We start from the raw sequence: 15,487 nt of genomic DNA, 5'->3' as shown, positions 1-15,487 counted from the left end.
TGTTCAAGATTTTTTACATTGCCATCGAGTCCTTTAAAGATTTTCTGACTTCCCTTCCTCCTCATCTCTCTTCAGCCATCAGACAGATAGCACTGTGTCCCCGGCCTGATTAATGAGTTGCAGTAGCAGTCTGGACATGTCTGCAGCTCCATCTGGTGTGAATATAGCTGACACCAGAGGGCTGACCCAGTTCACTGACACCACAGTGAAAACATCTTTCACCTCTTTGGTGGGCTTGAACAGCGCATCAAGGACGGTTGACCATAACCCACAGGGTGCCATGCTGCCTTGAAAATTGCAGGGGCTAGTTTGATGGCAAAGCAAACTGTACTTTTTTTTTTTCCCAGAGATACAGTACTTTTGCAAACTGGTGTCAAATGCATATCGTTAGCAAGCAACAATTTAAGAGAAAACAATATATCACAGTATGAAATTCAAAAACATTTTATTATTATCATCCCACAGCAAACCATGCTGATTTAAAAAAAAAAAACAAAAAAAAACAAAAAAAAACCCTCAACAGCACTGTGGACGAACTAACCTCTAAAGCTTCCACTGTATGCTTCCAATTTATTGCACATTCTAGTTTTTGGAAAAGCAAATAACACGTTTTAGCTTATTTAAGCCTGTCACACATCAGTTTATTTTATTCACAGCTTCACTGGCATTATTGAATATCAAAAACGCCAATTAAATTGAAAAGAATATTTTGCTAAGCTTGTTATTTTTAAGCTCCTTTGTGTTGCATTTACATTTGGTAATAACCGCTTTTAAATTGTCATCACATTTTTTGTGTCTGTAGAAAAAAAATAAAAATAAAATAATAATAATTTTAGATGTTTGGTACAGTCATAAATGCGTAAGAGCTTTAGAAGTGACCTAAAACTAGCTAAGCCATCATAAAATTAAATAATAGCATCTGAATTTACAAGTCTTCACAAAAATGTACAGTTTAAAACCTGTGATGCAAATGTTAGAAAAAGATGAAGGCGCTGGAGGTGAAGTTAGCCTTGAGACTGTAATTCAGAGTAAGACAGGTTGCCTGAGTGTTTGCCTGTTATTGTGACTACAAGCCATTATTTTATATCATCGCATCTTTGAGGATGTCAAGTCTTCTCCAAAATGTACCCTGGAAGTTCGGCGAGGTCCAGAGAGCAGAGTCAGATTCTTGAGCGTCTTCCTTGTTATGGCTTGCGTGTGCCTGTGTCGTCACTTCCTGTCCGCTGCATCAGCTGCTGCAGGAGCTCAACGTAGAGTTCGACGCGGCTGACAAGAGGAGCGTTTTTCTCAGCACGAAGCAGCTTGGAGTATACATTCTTATAGGTTTTCAGCAGCTCATCGTCCTTATTGCTGCAATAAAGATGAAAGAGTTCAAAAGGGCAGATGAAAAGGTTGCTTAAATTCACAATTAATCTCTTTTGTTCTTGTTTTTTCCTTTTTAAATACATTTCATGTAGTCATAGTAAATGTTGCTGTACCCGTATACTGTCAGGTAGGACCGCTACTTAATTATTACAATGTGATAAACAGTAAAGAGTATGATCTATTTTAGCTTTATTATATCACCTTTAAATGTTTCTTGTTTCATTAAATCCAGGAACTTTTCCCTAAAAGTTTGATCTAGTCCCAATGGGTTTCTTTTATTATTTTATGGCTGTTTTACAGCAATAGCTTCTTGCCATCTCATGATGGTAAGCAATAAGGCAGTGACATTAAAGACTGATATTAAAATAAAGGTCTGTGTAAAATTTAAGTAGATTTCCTAACCAGCTTTCATACTGGAGCTCACCTTGGTTTACGTTTCGCTGTCGTCATCAGTTTGATCACCTGCAGGAGCAGGAAGGAGAAACTGGGCTCAAATACGCCAATTAACTTCATCACTTCCTGGAGGTTCAGTCCTGCCATTGGGCCATTGGCTACGTCGGAAGACTCTGCTGACTCAGCAGAGTCTGTTTCATTCAACTATGGAACAAGAAGTAGAAGGAAAAGACTGTATGTTACCAAAGCTTTACAAATTCAGTCATTTCCACCAAGTTATTTTTACTACTCAGAAGAATTTAGCTGTAATGGGGTTACTGGGGCTTCATTAACATAATATACACTCATTCGATTTATTAAATGGTCAGAAAACACTTAGATTTTTGTTAAATAAGGAATTTGAAACTCCCTGCCTGTGCTGTATGCTTAAGTGCATAAATCACACCCCTGAGCCAGGAAAAATCCTCCATGAGCTACTGTGAAACTCACCTCTGTCTGCTCCTCCTGTAGCTCTTTATGAATCAGCTGGAAAGCATGGCGGGTTTCTGTCATGATCTCTATTGCCCCAGTCAGGCTCTTCAGCTTAGCTGTGCTGCTGTTCTGACCTGTGGACAAACAACATGAAGAATTATCAAAAGAGGCTTTGAAAAGAAACACTGTTTTTCAATTCAACCCTCATCTGACAAAAATAAAACAAAACATTGCAGCCAACATTGTGATAGTCATCATAATGAATAGCTGCGCACCTGCCATCGTAAACTCAGCAAAAGCCACCCTCTCCAGTAACGTGCGGAGCAGCTCGCAGGGTGCCTCTTTGAGGCTGAGGAATAAACTGACAGCCTTGCTGTAGTGAAGCTCTGCCAAGCTCCGATGCTGCTTTCTCAAGTGTTCATCCCCCACCTGTCACACAATTACAGCCAGAAACACAGACATCCATCAGCTCATTATACCGCTACAAGTATAAAGACAGGCAGCGTATCCCACTTCTGTTCTTTTCTAGTCAGCGTGAACGTCGTTTCCTTACCCAGAGTCACATATTTTATTTTTGGCATGCATAAAAAGCATTGAGCCAAGAAATGCCAATTATTAACACAAAGAGCATCCAAGACATTGGAAAGGAGAATGGTTTTCTACTGTTCTATAATTTTACATAACTTCCCACCTGATTGCGAAAACAGCTGTGGTACATAGAAGCCAAGCGGTGGTGGATGGTGGCGGCTCTGTACTGGTAGAGTGGCTGCCGAGCAGAGTCAGTCTGCAGGTCGCAGTACTTGAGAGACTTCATCATTGCTTCGGTCACCTCTCGCTCAATCTGGTAAGACAAACAGGAATGGATAAATAAAAAATTACTGTGTATGAAAAATAAGAAATAAAATGTACTTGTAAATGTGATGAAAATATGATTAAAACACAATATTTATTTACTTTCATGGCTGAGAAATGATGATATCAGGTATAATACAATATGATAAAAACATAAAAAACAAACAAACAACAAAACAAAGCAGATAAACAAAAATACCCCCCCCCCCCCCCCAAAAAAAAAAAAAAATCTTGTCCTTGCTTTTTTTGGCGAAATGAGGAATTCTTTCTCAGCTGCAAGTGTGAGAGATTCAGCATAGCAAGGATAACGCTGTAAACTGAAGTGCTACCAACAAGAGTGACTGATGGACTGAAATCATTTTCCAGCCAAAGATTCACTATAATGATTATTCAAGTGGGGTGTGTGGTGTTTGCTGACCCAATTCATGCACAGTGTGTGTCCCTTTATCAGCGCAGAGCTGGTCCTGACACAAAAAGGCTACAAGTCAGACAAGTAGACCAAAGTGATCTGATAACAAAGGGAAGGTGTCCACACATGCATCATTAGCAAAAGAGGGAGAACTGCAGTGAATATAAATTGCATGTACCGTGTAAACTAGCCAAAAATATATGCAAGTACGATTTTGATATCCTTAATAATGTAAAATGTGTTAAAGCCTTAATATTCTACCTAGCTCCAAATGTGTTAAAACCCACCTGTTCCTGGGCCTTCCTGGATACTGGGGCGTAGTCCTGCAGAAGGGTGGCCAGTGTGAAGTACGTAGTGGACAATTCCCAGTTTACACTGTCCCACACTGCTGAGTGCTTCTCTCTGCTTGCCAATGCTTTCATGGCCTGCAGGTAGTAGTCTATAGCCTGAGGTAATATTGCAAAGATAGTATGATTAGGCACAGTCAAGATGCAGTGAGACAGATGGTTGAAAAAAAACAAAAAAAGCAGAGTGTTAGTAAGAACACTTAATCAAGAATTTAAGAAAACGTCAGTGTGGCACCTTGTTGTAGTAAAGAGCCTCTTCAGGTGAAAACTCTCCTCTGCCTTCATCGCCAGAGAGGTTACAGTGGGCCTGGGCACAGATTCTCATCAGCCTGCCAGTATTACACAGCAGTAAGGCTGTGTTAGTGCTGTCCCCAATGGCTTCAAAGTCCTTCATCCCTTTCTCAAAGAAGCCAAAGCTCTTTTTCCACATCTCCTGCTCTGCTGCAGACACAGACTTCTTCACTAGAAGGGGAACAGGAGAATAAAAAGGCTGGTGATATACTACAAAAAAAAGAAAAAGAAAGAATAACTCTCGCCGTACTCTTTTAAACAAACTGCATTTGCTGTAATGTAACTTACCCTCTTTCTCAGCCTGCATGGCTGCAGCCTGGTTCATGTAATAGACTCCCATCTCATTGCGTATGTTCCCCAGTCGTTTGAGAACCTGACTCAGCTGATCTGAAGTAAGATCTTTCAAAGGCTCAGAGACAAGTAGTTCATATGCTGCCTCATAGCACTTGCTGCTAACAAACAGCTGGTACTCTGGGTCCATCGCTAGGTCTGTTGCCATGCTGAAGGCTAGTAGATAGAGAATAAAAGGAATGGAATACTTTTTAGGACATTTTGCTAAACAATTTATTGTGAATGACTTTGAAGACAGTGAAATATTTAAGACACTGCACACCATAGCAGCAGGAATATCAATATACTGAATTTCTCTTTAGAGACTGACCCTGGCAGCTGCTCTCTCTGTGCAGGCTGTGCAGAATCTCCTGGTCCTCTTTGGTCTGGTAGCTGTATTCCTCCAGGTAAGCTGCTCTGTTGTTTGCATTTTGAGCCAACATCAGCTGGATGTCCCCACACAGAGACAGGCACTGGCTGTGAAACAGCAGCACATGTGGGTGCAGTGTACCGCTCACTGAACAATAGGCATCTGGAAGATGAGGGGATGGAAGAAGACAATTTTGAAGAAACTTGTCACTGTCGAGATTAAAATTAAACAACAAAGAAATGTAGTTTAAGTTTCAATTAATTGATTATGAAACAGTTAAAGAACCTCACCATAACACTGCAGAGATAGCTTGATGTAACGCAACGCTCGCCCATACTTCAGCAAGTTAGTGGCCGCATCAGAGAGGACGTAGTAGGCCTTTGAGGCTTTGAAGAAGAGTTTCAGCTTCATATGATGCTGCCAGGAGCCGGGGATCATCCCTGAGCGTGTTGTGTGCTTCGGCTCCCCTTGCAAGGGACCTGCTGCTTAAAAAGCAAGAAGACAGGAAAAGGAAGCCTCAGTGAAAACCATGTTTGTCTATATCACGTTTTCTTCTGCAGTATTATAAGTTGTTTTTACCCCTTTCAAGCAGGAGAGAGATGCCTTTCTCAGTTGCACAGGCTCCAGTAGCACTTCTGTCTTCATATTTGAGAGGGATGGGTGTGTTGGGGTCAGCAGCTGGAAGATCGCTCTCTTTCTTGATGCTGCCATCCACCGCCTTTAATCCCTGTGGATTATGTTACAGCATTACAAAACTGTATCCAATCAATTTAGTAACATATCGTTTCGACGTGTCCAAATTGACACCTAGACTTTTATACATAATGCATCTTGACCACCAACAGTCCAATAACAGATCCAGGCAGTAGCAGTTATTGTAGCCTGAAGCTGCTTGTCTGTAGCAGAGATGGGACACCGTCTACAGACATCTGACAACCTCACTTCTTTTCAAAACCACACTTTTTCCCCCCATTTTTAAACATCAGACAAACCAAACAGACACTGAGATCACTTCAGGCAGTTTAACAAAACAGTTTATAAACCAAGAGCTGCAAGAAGACTTTGATGTGTAAATGTGTGTAGGTGTATTTGTCCTTTAATATAGAAGAGAATGTCAAACTTTTTGAAAAGTCACATTTTTTTTGCACTGCAGGCAAACAAACATTCACATTAAACATTTAGAAAGTCACCTTAAGCACATAGCTCAGGACAAGTCTGCATCTCTCTTCCTTGTCTTGAGAAACGGGGAAAGCACAACTTGGCTGAAGAAGTTTAAAAAAGAAAAAGAAAATATTAGTTTGTATGTATATAAAGATATTTATTTCTGTACTCCACTTTCCACCATTCAGTCGATGCTAAGAAGGCTGTGGAAACTTTTACAGATTCACTCACTCTGATCTGGTGAGTGGATCTATACTTCTCCGGGACTGAGAGCTCCCCTACAGAGCGGATCACAGCCACCGCTTTGCTATCATCCTGCGGGCTGGAGCAGTTACTGTAGGAACCATCATCATCGCTGTCCTCCGTCAGATCCTCCTCTTCTTCCTCCTCCCTGTCTTCGTCACTGTAGCTGTCCTCTGAACCACCGGCCCGCAGCGACTCCCCTCCATCTTCTTCAAGAGGCTCGTCGAGCTGGAACAGCTCTGACAGCATATAGTGGGCAGAGGCAATGATCTGAGCAGACAGAAGACAGAGGAGATCAGGGCTGAAGTCAAGTTCAATCAAATCTAAGTAATGGCATACTCAGAGTTAGTCAAGTGGTTTCACATTGCATTTTCTCCACTGTCTGAACATACATACGAAAATAAGAATATCAAAGAAGAAGCAGGAGAAAGATAGTAAGGACTTAGATCCATTAATAGTTGGACAAAGTCATCTAAAATTTGCCTCTTTATACCACAAGTCCATCGCTCCACATTTTAAGAGGCTCACACTGTTAGTGTTTAGTATTAAATTTAAATATTATTTTTAACTTAAGAAAACAGCAGCGAATAGAAAAACACTGCAAAAGCACACTTCTTCTCCCTCACAACATTCATGAAGCCTCTGCTTCTTTTAACCGTGTCTCAGTGCAGTCCTTCAGAAACACTTCCATTGTTTTTTCTACTTCCATCCATCAATTCTCTTCCGCTCATCCTTTTCAGGGTCTCGGGGGTGATGGAGCCTATCCCAGCTGTCTTAGGGCGAGAGGCAGGGTACACCTGAACAGGTGGCCAGTCTGTCGCAGGTTTTTTCTACTTCCTTTGTGTTTTATTCAACTTCTGTTGTGCTTTGTCACCTTTTGCAGCATTTTTTCTATTTTGCTGGTGTTTTCTTAAGTTGCAGTTCATTTGACCTTTCAGGGCCACCGTAAAACAACCTGTTATTAACTTGGAAAGAGTATCGACTTTCTCATTTGTCTGAAAATCTGCACCTACCTGAGGATGTCTGTCTTGATGTAGAAGTTTGACACAGTTTAGCAGCAGAGTTCTGATTGTGCCATAGTGCTTTCTGTTTTGTCGCGCGTTTAGCATCAAGTTGCTGGCCACTCTGTGTCACACACACATGAACATAAAGTTAAAACAACAAGAACACACTGACGTACTAGCATGCCCGGTAACTACTGGTTTAATTTGATTTACACCTTACAAAGCTCAACAGTTTATCAAAGGGCTATCACACAGAGACAGATGTCATTCACATCCTCATCTCAGGCCAATTTAGAAGAAATCAAACTAACATGACAGCTGTTAAACTGCACCTGGATAAAAACTGCAGTCACGTGACAATAGGCGAACTCCACACATCTATTCAACTGGTTTACACCCTGAATCTTCTCGCTGTGAGGTGTCAGTGCTATCCAAACACCCACCCCCACACTTCAAACTTTACAACCACTTTTCACAGCTGCAGGACTCCTACAACACAAGGCCGCTCGTATTGTCTGTCTTAGATACTTACTTGTATAATAATACAGCCACAGGAAGAGTGAAGGGATTCTGATATTTCTCTTCCTCAGCCTCCTCACACAGAGTTGTAAGATCATAAAGCTTCACAATGTCACTCCCACTGGCTGTGGATTTAAGAAATTACTTTAGAAAACACTTTTTCAAAATAATACAACTTTTAGATCATTCCTGCTCACTTTTCCCCCCACCTTTGAAAAGCCAGTACGTGTGACCCTCCTTAGTGCAGTTGGACTTCAGGAAAGAAAGGACATTTTGGGCGATGTCTTTCACGACTCTCGTGGAGAAAGTCGAGTTCTCCAGATGAGGGATGTCCTCTGTTTTTATCATCTCGTATTTCTGAAGTAAAAATCAAAAACAATGAGAAAATTTCCCACCATGAGCACCACAGCACAAACTGCTTATGCTCACAATACTTGTTGTTTTATTTATTTTTCCCACAAGCAAAGAAAAACTTTATCCTAATTAATATGCAAATTGTTTCAGTAAGGATTACCACCATTTAATTGGATCACCAATTGCATATGGGAGAACCTCTTGCGTAAGCATGAAGTTGAACTATGTATTCCTCTCACTATATTACATTCACACATATCCTTTTAATTAAACCAATTAGCTCACATTTAACAGATTTTTCATTCCAACATGTTTGTCTTTTAATGTGAAATCGTTTTGAACTTGTAGACTAAGTCTAAGGGCAATTTTTCCCCTGATTTAAAAAACTAATTTATGCAGAGATTTGCTCCAAAAACTAATTGGATCATATATGCTGTACACACTGCTCTTTAGTGAAACTTGGTGGAAACATCGACCAAGTGCATTACATACAGGCACAGGCACTGCCTAGGCTTGTGGTTCGTGTTTTACTCCCCAATGACATTTGCAGCTTAGACCCGACACACAAAATGAACTTAATTAATGAACATGTGTTATTGATTAAAAGAAGCCATAAGCCTGCTGATTGTTAAGCTGTGGAGGCCTTCTTAAATTAAATCTCAAAAGGACAAGCAGGATTTTATTTACCACTGCACCCTTAATGTCTCTTGTGCTGTTGTATTATATTCTTACATACAGTATAGAACAATTTCAAATATCTCTGCGCAGCGAGTTACAGTCTCCTCCTTCTGGATGAAGCCTTATAGTCCCAAATTCTCAAAAACACATTATGCAAATAGCTTTATTCCAGCAGCCACCACTCAGATGAACAAATCAATATTAAAATTGTAAGTACCAAGTACCATCATCTTATCTAATGATTTTCTATTAGGCATGGCTACTGTATGAAATATTTTAGCTTACCTGAACAATGCCATTAACGTGAAAACACATGACAAGTTCTGGGACGTTACACATCAGATTATCAAGCCAGTAGTCGATACCTGTCAGAATGTTGATTGGTTTATTGTTGTCCCTGAAACAAAACAAAAACAAAACACAGAGTTCGATGTTTGAGACTGAGCAGGAAGGATGTAGCAGGATGAATCCAATGATGCTGGTGCATCTCTTAAAGTCAGTTATCCTAAATTAAAAGATGACTCTAGGAACAATATTTACATGCTATGATGCCCTACATCAGCAGTCTCCAACCTTTTATGTGCCACGGACCGGTTTATGCCCGACAATATTTTCACGGACCGGCCTTTAAGGTGTCGCGGATAAATACAACAAAATAAAACTAGTACTGGTACCGAAAAAAAGAAGATTTATTCATAACACACATGAAAAGACCCAGGAAAGCTGAGTTAACGATAAAAACGGTAACAAAATAACGCTGAAAACCGATAAAAACCCTGAAAACCACACATTTCACACCTGAGCCTCAACTCTCGCGGCCCGGTACCAAACGAGTCATGGACCGGTACCGGTCCGAGGCCCGGGGGTTGGGGACCGCTGCCCTACATAATGTATGCCAACCTATTACATAACTGTTTCATTATGTCATAAGAATAATTTAACATTATGTTGGTGAGACAAATACCCAGAAGGAGCTAAAAGAATCAAATTGAAATACAATTAAAATGCATGACTGCACTGTCATTTAGCTCCTAACGAGTGCTAATTTCAGATCCTGGGTAGGAACCAATGAATTAAAATCCTACCTGAGTCTCAGACTGACGGCAGGATAACGACCACCACCGAAAATAGGCATGTTGGACCCAACCAACATGTGTATGTCTTCAAAAGTCCACATGATGTTTCGTACAAAGTCATTTCTTAAACCCTGTCATGCAAGGGACATCAAAGTGTAAAAAAATAAAAAATAAAAAATAAAAAAATCAGAAGATACATGTAGACACAGGGCATGTGCTTTTAGCTGTAGTATTATACTATTAAGGAAGGATGAAAAGATTGTGTTACCTGGCCATTCTCTCCTTCGTTGAAGATTGTCGGGAGGTTTTGCTCTTTAGGAACAGAGGTCACCTGGCCCAAAGCAAAACTGCTGTCGACTGTAACACTTTCCTGCACATTTAACAGCACACTTCATTTTTATTTCATCTCATGTGACACAAAATACTTTTGAATGTGGAACAAATACAAAATTTAATTCCAGAGATGACTAAAAGCTTAACTTACCTGTTTGGGAGCTTCTGATTCTTCTGCATTAGACGTGCTAGTGAAGGCTGTAGGCCATGAAGAGCTGAACTCATCAGCACCACTGTCCTCCTCTCCTTCATTCAGGCCATCTGATTGAGGCTCAGCAGCCCCATCACCATTTATACTGCAAGAAACAAAACAATAACGAAAACAAAAAAGTTGTTTTACTATCAGATTGAAGAATAACTCTCGTTCAACTCCAGCATTTATTCGAGCAAAGCCAACTCCTCACCTATAATAGAGAAACTTTGACAGGATTGCTTTTTGATACCAGTGCTCTTTACTCTTCTTTTTTCTCTGCCACTTCTGATCTATTAGCCGCTGGTAAAACTCCTTCAGCCATGTCCAGTCTCCTGTCTACAACACATAAGTTGCATTGAGAGTTAAATAATATATTCACTTAACAGTTACTACCATGATTAATAACAATAATAATAATTTTAATATTGGTACTAGCCAATATTCACTTCAGCATATTGTCAAAAAAATAAAAATAAAAATTGCATTTACACATTTCAGTGGGCGAAACTAATCTGTTGTGTCACATCAATTTTGCACAGGGTGAAATGTTCTCAATGTTTTTACTAAATCTAAAACATCAGTTTTAGAGTTCTGTAAAAATGTATTTTCTCTGAAACAGGAACAGGAAATAAATAACACAAAAATAAATAAATCAATCACTGGAAAAATATCCATTGGGACTCCCTATTCATCAAGCTTTTATGTTAAACATTGATAGATGCCCCTTACTTCACAGTTAAAATTAATAATGGAGGCAATATCCTCTTGATTTTAAAAAGTGTCGCTCGGCTGTACCTGAGAGGATCTCATGAAAAGCTCTTGAATGTCCAGCTCATCTAAAAGCAAAGTCCTCCCCACACGATGAACTGCCATACTCAGATGGGACTTGCTGTAGGGAATTTTCAAAAGCTTCTTGATGTTCTGAAGGTAAAAAAAAGAATTCTGTTAACATCAACTGCATGCCTCTGAAGCTAACAAAGAAATAGCTCTGCAGCAGCTCCACAAACCTCTGAGTCTGAAACCACATCAACATCATCTCCGATGCAGTCGATGAACTCGTACGCCATCCCAAAACTGCAAAAGAAGAAAAACAGTTTACTCAATACAAACTAACTGCATAGCAATAATTAAAGTCTTCGTCTTCAAGCGTATCCATAATTTACCCACTCACATCCTAAATGAAAGTGCAGCAGCTTGGGGGGTTTTAGTACTTTGAATTATGTAGTGAAAAGTCCTCCACTGTGAGTTTGAACCATAGTTTTGCAACTATGCTATACTCCATTCCACACCTCGTTTATTGCGGATAGAGTATCAGTCTTCATGGGTCTCCACAAGTGCATAAGGACCAGTAACACAGGTGATCTGCTAAGCAGATTTTCACAATTAGGAAAAGAATATCTGCTGCTAATAGAAACTTTACCTAGTTTCTTCTCTCATCCAGACATAGTCGCAACATCTCGAAGAAATAGAACTGAATGTATTAAAGCTGCATATCCTCATAAATGTAATCTTGAGAAGTAAACCATTTTTTTTAAAATAAGGTAATAAGATATAACTAACATTTTTTTCTTAATTTCTTGTTTCTTATGATTTCATTCAGACACACCCACACCAGTGGTGGTGAAAGCCAAAGTATACATTGGGCATTTGCATTGTCCAGTGTGTACCTATCCATAATTTTAACTGCATTTGGTTCTGACTCATGCTGTGCCCTCTTTAGTTATTTTTGCCATATAGTTAACCATTTCGCAAATTACATTTAAGCAAAAGATTTAATACTTGGTGTAATGATAAAAGTGGTGCCTATCTACCTCAGTCATGAGCTCGACACCAATTCAAATTCAATCTTTCCCATAAAAACTAAACCCGTGCCCCCTTTTCTAAATTATACCTGGAAAAGGGCTTGCTCTTGCTGCTAGATCCTAATATAGTGGTCCCAGCGCTGCCCAGCTGGGGGTTTTCTCTCAGCCAGTTGGCAGGAGGTAGCTTCAAGTCGGTCTTTTCCTGCAGGAGGGCATAGCTGGTAGGTGGTGGGGCTGCGCAGTACTTGACCACAGCACGGCTTTTTATTTCACTGCTGCCTGAGCATATTGAGGATTCCTAAAAATAACAATATCAAGCTTGTGAGAATGAATGGACAGCACTGACAGAGTAACATTTAAATAAGGATATGTCTGGCAGTTGATTATCATGAGTATAGTATGCACACTGATGTTCTTCTGTCAGCTGCACCCTTTTAGGATCACCACAGTGGATCGTCTGCCTCCTTTCAACCCATCTGTACCATTATACTCTGTCAAACCAACTCTCTGCATTTCCTCCTTTACTGCTTCCACAAATCTCATTGGTTGTCTTTTTTCCTCCAGCTCCATATTTAACATCTTTTGCCCAGTAAATCCACTATCTCTGGATCACTGACTTCCTGACGGACAGGAAGCAGCACGTGAGGCTGGGGAAGAATGTCTCGGACTCCCGGACCATCAGCACCGGCTCCCCTCAGGGCTGTGTTCTTTCTCCTCTGCTCTTCTCCCTGTACACCAACTGCTGCACCTCCACCCACCAGTCTGTCAAGCTAATCAAGTTCGCAGATGACACCACCGTCATTGGGCTCATCTCTGACGGGGATGAGTCTGCCTACAGGAGAGAGGTTGAACGTCTGGTGTCCTGGTGCAGCCACAACAACCTGGTGCTGAATGCCCAGAAGACAGTGGAGATTATTGTGGACTTCAGGAAGCACACAGCCCCACTCCCCCCCATCATCCTGACTGACACCCCCATCACCTCTGTGGACTCATTCCGCTTCCTGGGTACCACCATCACCCAGGACCTGAAGTGGGAGCCCACCATCACCTCCGTCATCAAGAAAGCCCAGCAGAGGATGTACTTCCTGAGGCAGCTGAAGAAATTCAACCTGCCAACACGGACGATGATGCAATTCTACACTGCAATCATCGAGTCCATCCTCACCTCCTCCATCACCGTGTGGTACGCTGGAGCCACTATCAGGGACAAACAGAGACTGCAGCGTGTTGTGCGCTCTGCTGAGAAGGTGATTGGCTGCAGACTCCCATCTCTGCAGGACCTGTACACCTCCAGGACACTGCGGCGTGCAGCCCAGATCTCAGCTGACCCTTCTCACCCTGGACACAGTCTGTTTGACCTGCTCCCCTCAGGCAGGAGGCTCCGGTCCATTCGCACCAGAACCTCTCGCCACAAGAACAGTTTCTTCCCCTCTGCTGTTGGACACATGAACAATAACCACATGACTGTCCCCGCCACTCACACATGACCCTACGCTGTGTCACTGCATCATTTCATGTCTGGCACTGATCACCACCTGCACTCATGTATATATCCTTCTACGTAGCACTCTTAATTCTCATTCTCATGTATATATCTCATGTATATCTCATACACATATCTTTCTTTCTACATAGCACTTTAATTCTTATTGTTTGCACTGAAGCACCGCAGCAAATTCCTAATGTTGTAAACCTCAACATCTGGCAATAAACCCATTCTGATTCTGATTCTGATCTCTCTCCTGCAAATGCCCAAATGCCCTTTTTGTCAGTGTCGCGGTCTCCAAACCATATATCACAGTAGGTTTGTAGGCCTTTTTGATGTCCTTTTATCACCAATCACACCTGGAACTCCTCTTCACCCACTCCACCCTGTTTGCACTCACTTCTTCAATGCTCTTGTGTACTGTCCGTTACTTGATGATGATGACCCCAGGCATATGGAATCCTTTACCTTCACTACTTCTACTCCTTTCATCTACACCGTCTCGCTCCCCTGTCACCTGTCTCGCTCTTATTCACTCACATGTATTATGTCTTGCTTTTCTTGACCTTCATTCTTCTCTCCAGAGCATTCATCCACCTCATCAGGCTCTCCTTCACCTGCTTCCCACTCTCACTAAAGTTATAGGATGTTTACAGATGGCACTATAAATCCACTGTAGCCTAACTCAACATTAGCACTTCAAATACTAATTAAAGAGTGTTATACATGACAACATACTACATACTAGATGGTAGATTATCCTTGCAGACTAGTTACTTACATGTTTACTGTTGTCTCCAGTGCAGGTAGGACCACTGACTTCTTCCTTTGCATTATCCAAGGGGGTGCAAGGCTCTCCGTCTCCAGCTGATGCGCTCATACTGGACATACAAAGATCTAATTCACCAAACAACTCCGATTTAATAAACAAATAACATGTCCATGGCTTCGACAAGCCGTGGACCGTCTATACATCAGTCGAATAACGAATGAGGTAAGTCAACATGTTGGCAAAGTTAGTTAGCTTGACAAGCTAGCTCCTCGATAAAGAAACCCTGGCACGTAAAGCTGTAAAATGGAAGTTTCACTAGACTAATTAAACCTAAACGACACGAAGGCGAACAGTTTTCCTTGCTTTGTAAACGACTAATGTTTAGCTCTTAGCTCCGTGACTACTTACACAAGCCTGCAGCCAGTCTATTGACAGAGCAGTCGCAAGCGCTAGCAATAAGCCAACAACAACTTCCTGTTTCAAGGCAAAAAGAGTTACAAAACTAATTTTATCAGTTGTTTCGAAGAATAAAACTTTTCAATAATAATAACATCTTTACATTTACATTTTAAAGCTATAACTTTAGATATTTGTTTTAGTAAAGGAAAAATATTTTATCTGAAACGATTTATTGTGAAAAATAGATGAACCGGAAGTGTTTTCATAAGTTCTTTCTGGAAAAGTGGAGCACATTCTTCTGATACCTTTTATTCTGAAATTCCCTGTTCACACCATTGTTTTTAATTTAACGTGAGCTTTGCATGTGGTGTGACTTTTCTCTTTTTAAACAATTTGATTCAGTGTGAGGTACGCAAACAATTCCAGTGCAATTCTGTTCAGCTATTTAGCTGTTAAAAACCTGTAAAAAGTTGTGATACTTTTTTAAATATGTAAAAAAGCATCTCAAACAAAAGCATTTAGGTGCAGGGATATTTTTATAAATTATGAGATGATAAGTCATGAAAATATTAGCAGTGGAGGGACAATTTAAGCATCTAAGTAATTATTATATTCGAGTACTAATGTTTCTGCTGTCCA

The 15,487-nt window shown here is 40.7% G+C and overlaps 1 protein-coding gene across 2 annotated transcripts; it reads right to left on the bottom strand.

Moving 5' to 3' along the window:
- Window positions 1–519: 519 nt before the first annotated feature.
- On the bottom strand, window positions 520–14,773 carry edrf1 (erythroid differentiation regulatory factor 1). 2 transcript variants are annotated; one of them, XM_085369153.1, is made up of 25 exons: window positions 14,459–14,773; window positions 12,281–12,489; window positions 11,397–11,463; window positions 11,185–11,310; window positions 10,601–10,725; window positions 10,348–10,492; window positions 10,132–10,233; window positions 9,873–9,994; window positions 9,073–9,184; window positions 7,965–8,112; window positions 7,769–7,880; window positions 7,246–7,357; window positions 6,221–6,502; window positions 6,019–6,090; window positions 5,408–5,555; window positions 5,119–5,313; window positions 4,790–4,990; window positions 4,417–4,635; window positions 4,073–4,299; window positions 3,778–3,936; window positions 2,921–3,070; window positions 2,505–2,658; window positions 2,248–2,363; window positions 1,790–1,962; window positions 520–1,350 (listed from the first exon to the last, which is right to left on the bottom strand). In XM_085369153.1, the coding sequence occupies exons 1-25, from the start codon at window positions 14,564–14,566 to the stop codon at window positions 1,185–1,187; spliced, it is 3,750 nt and encodes a 1,249-aa protein (XP_085225279.1). In that variant the 5' UTR covers window positions 14,567–14,773; the 3' UTR covers window positions 520–1,184. The 2 variants fall into 2 exon arrangements, with proteins under 2 accessions (XP_085225279.1, XP_085225281.1); XM_085369155.1 differs by having other exon boundaries at window positions 5,119–5,310.
- Between the last annotated feature and the right edge of the window lie 714 nt (window positions 14,774–15,487).

The sequence above is a fragment of the Diplotaxodon limnothrissa genome, linkage group LG13 (genome assembly GCF_057381915.1).
Source record: "Diplotaxodon limnothrissa isolate DT_005_m linkage group LG13, D_limnothrissa_male_GT1.1, whole genome shotgun sequence".
Classification (NCBI taxonomy): domain Eukaryota; kingdom Metazoa; phylum Chordata; class Actinopteri; order Cichliformes; family Cichlidae; genus Diplotaxodon; species Diplotaxodon limnothrissa.
Note: the sequence above shows the minus strand (reverse complement) of the source record. Positions and strands in the feature narration are given on the sequence as shown.

Excerpts from the sequence above, each read along its gene's own strand:
- edrf1 (XM_085369153.1), bottom strand. The coding sequence starts at position 14,566 with ATGTCCAGTATGAGCGCATCAGCTGGAGACGGAGAGCCTTGCACCCCC. Across the intron at positions 11,311-11,396 it reads ATGTGGTTTCAGACTCAGAG|AACATCAAGAAGCTTTTGAA; the intron begins GTTTGTGGAGCT and ends TTTTACCTTCAG. Across the intron at positions 6,503-7,245 it reads ATCAAGACAGACATCCTCAG|ATCATTGCCTCTGCCCACTA; the intron begins GTAGGTGCAGAT and ends CTGTCTGCTCAG.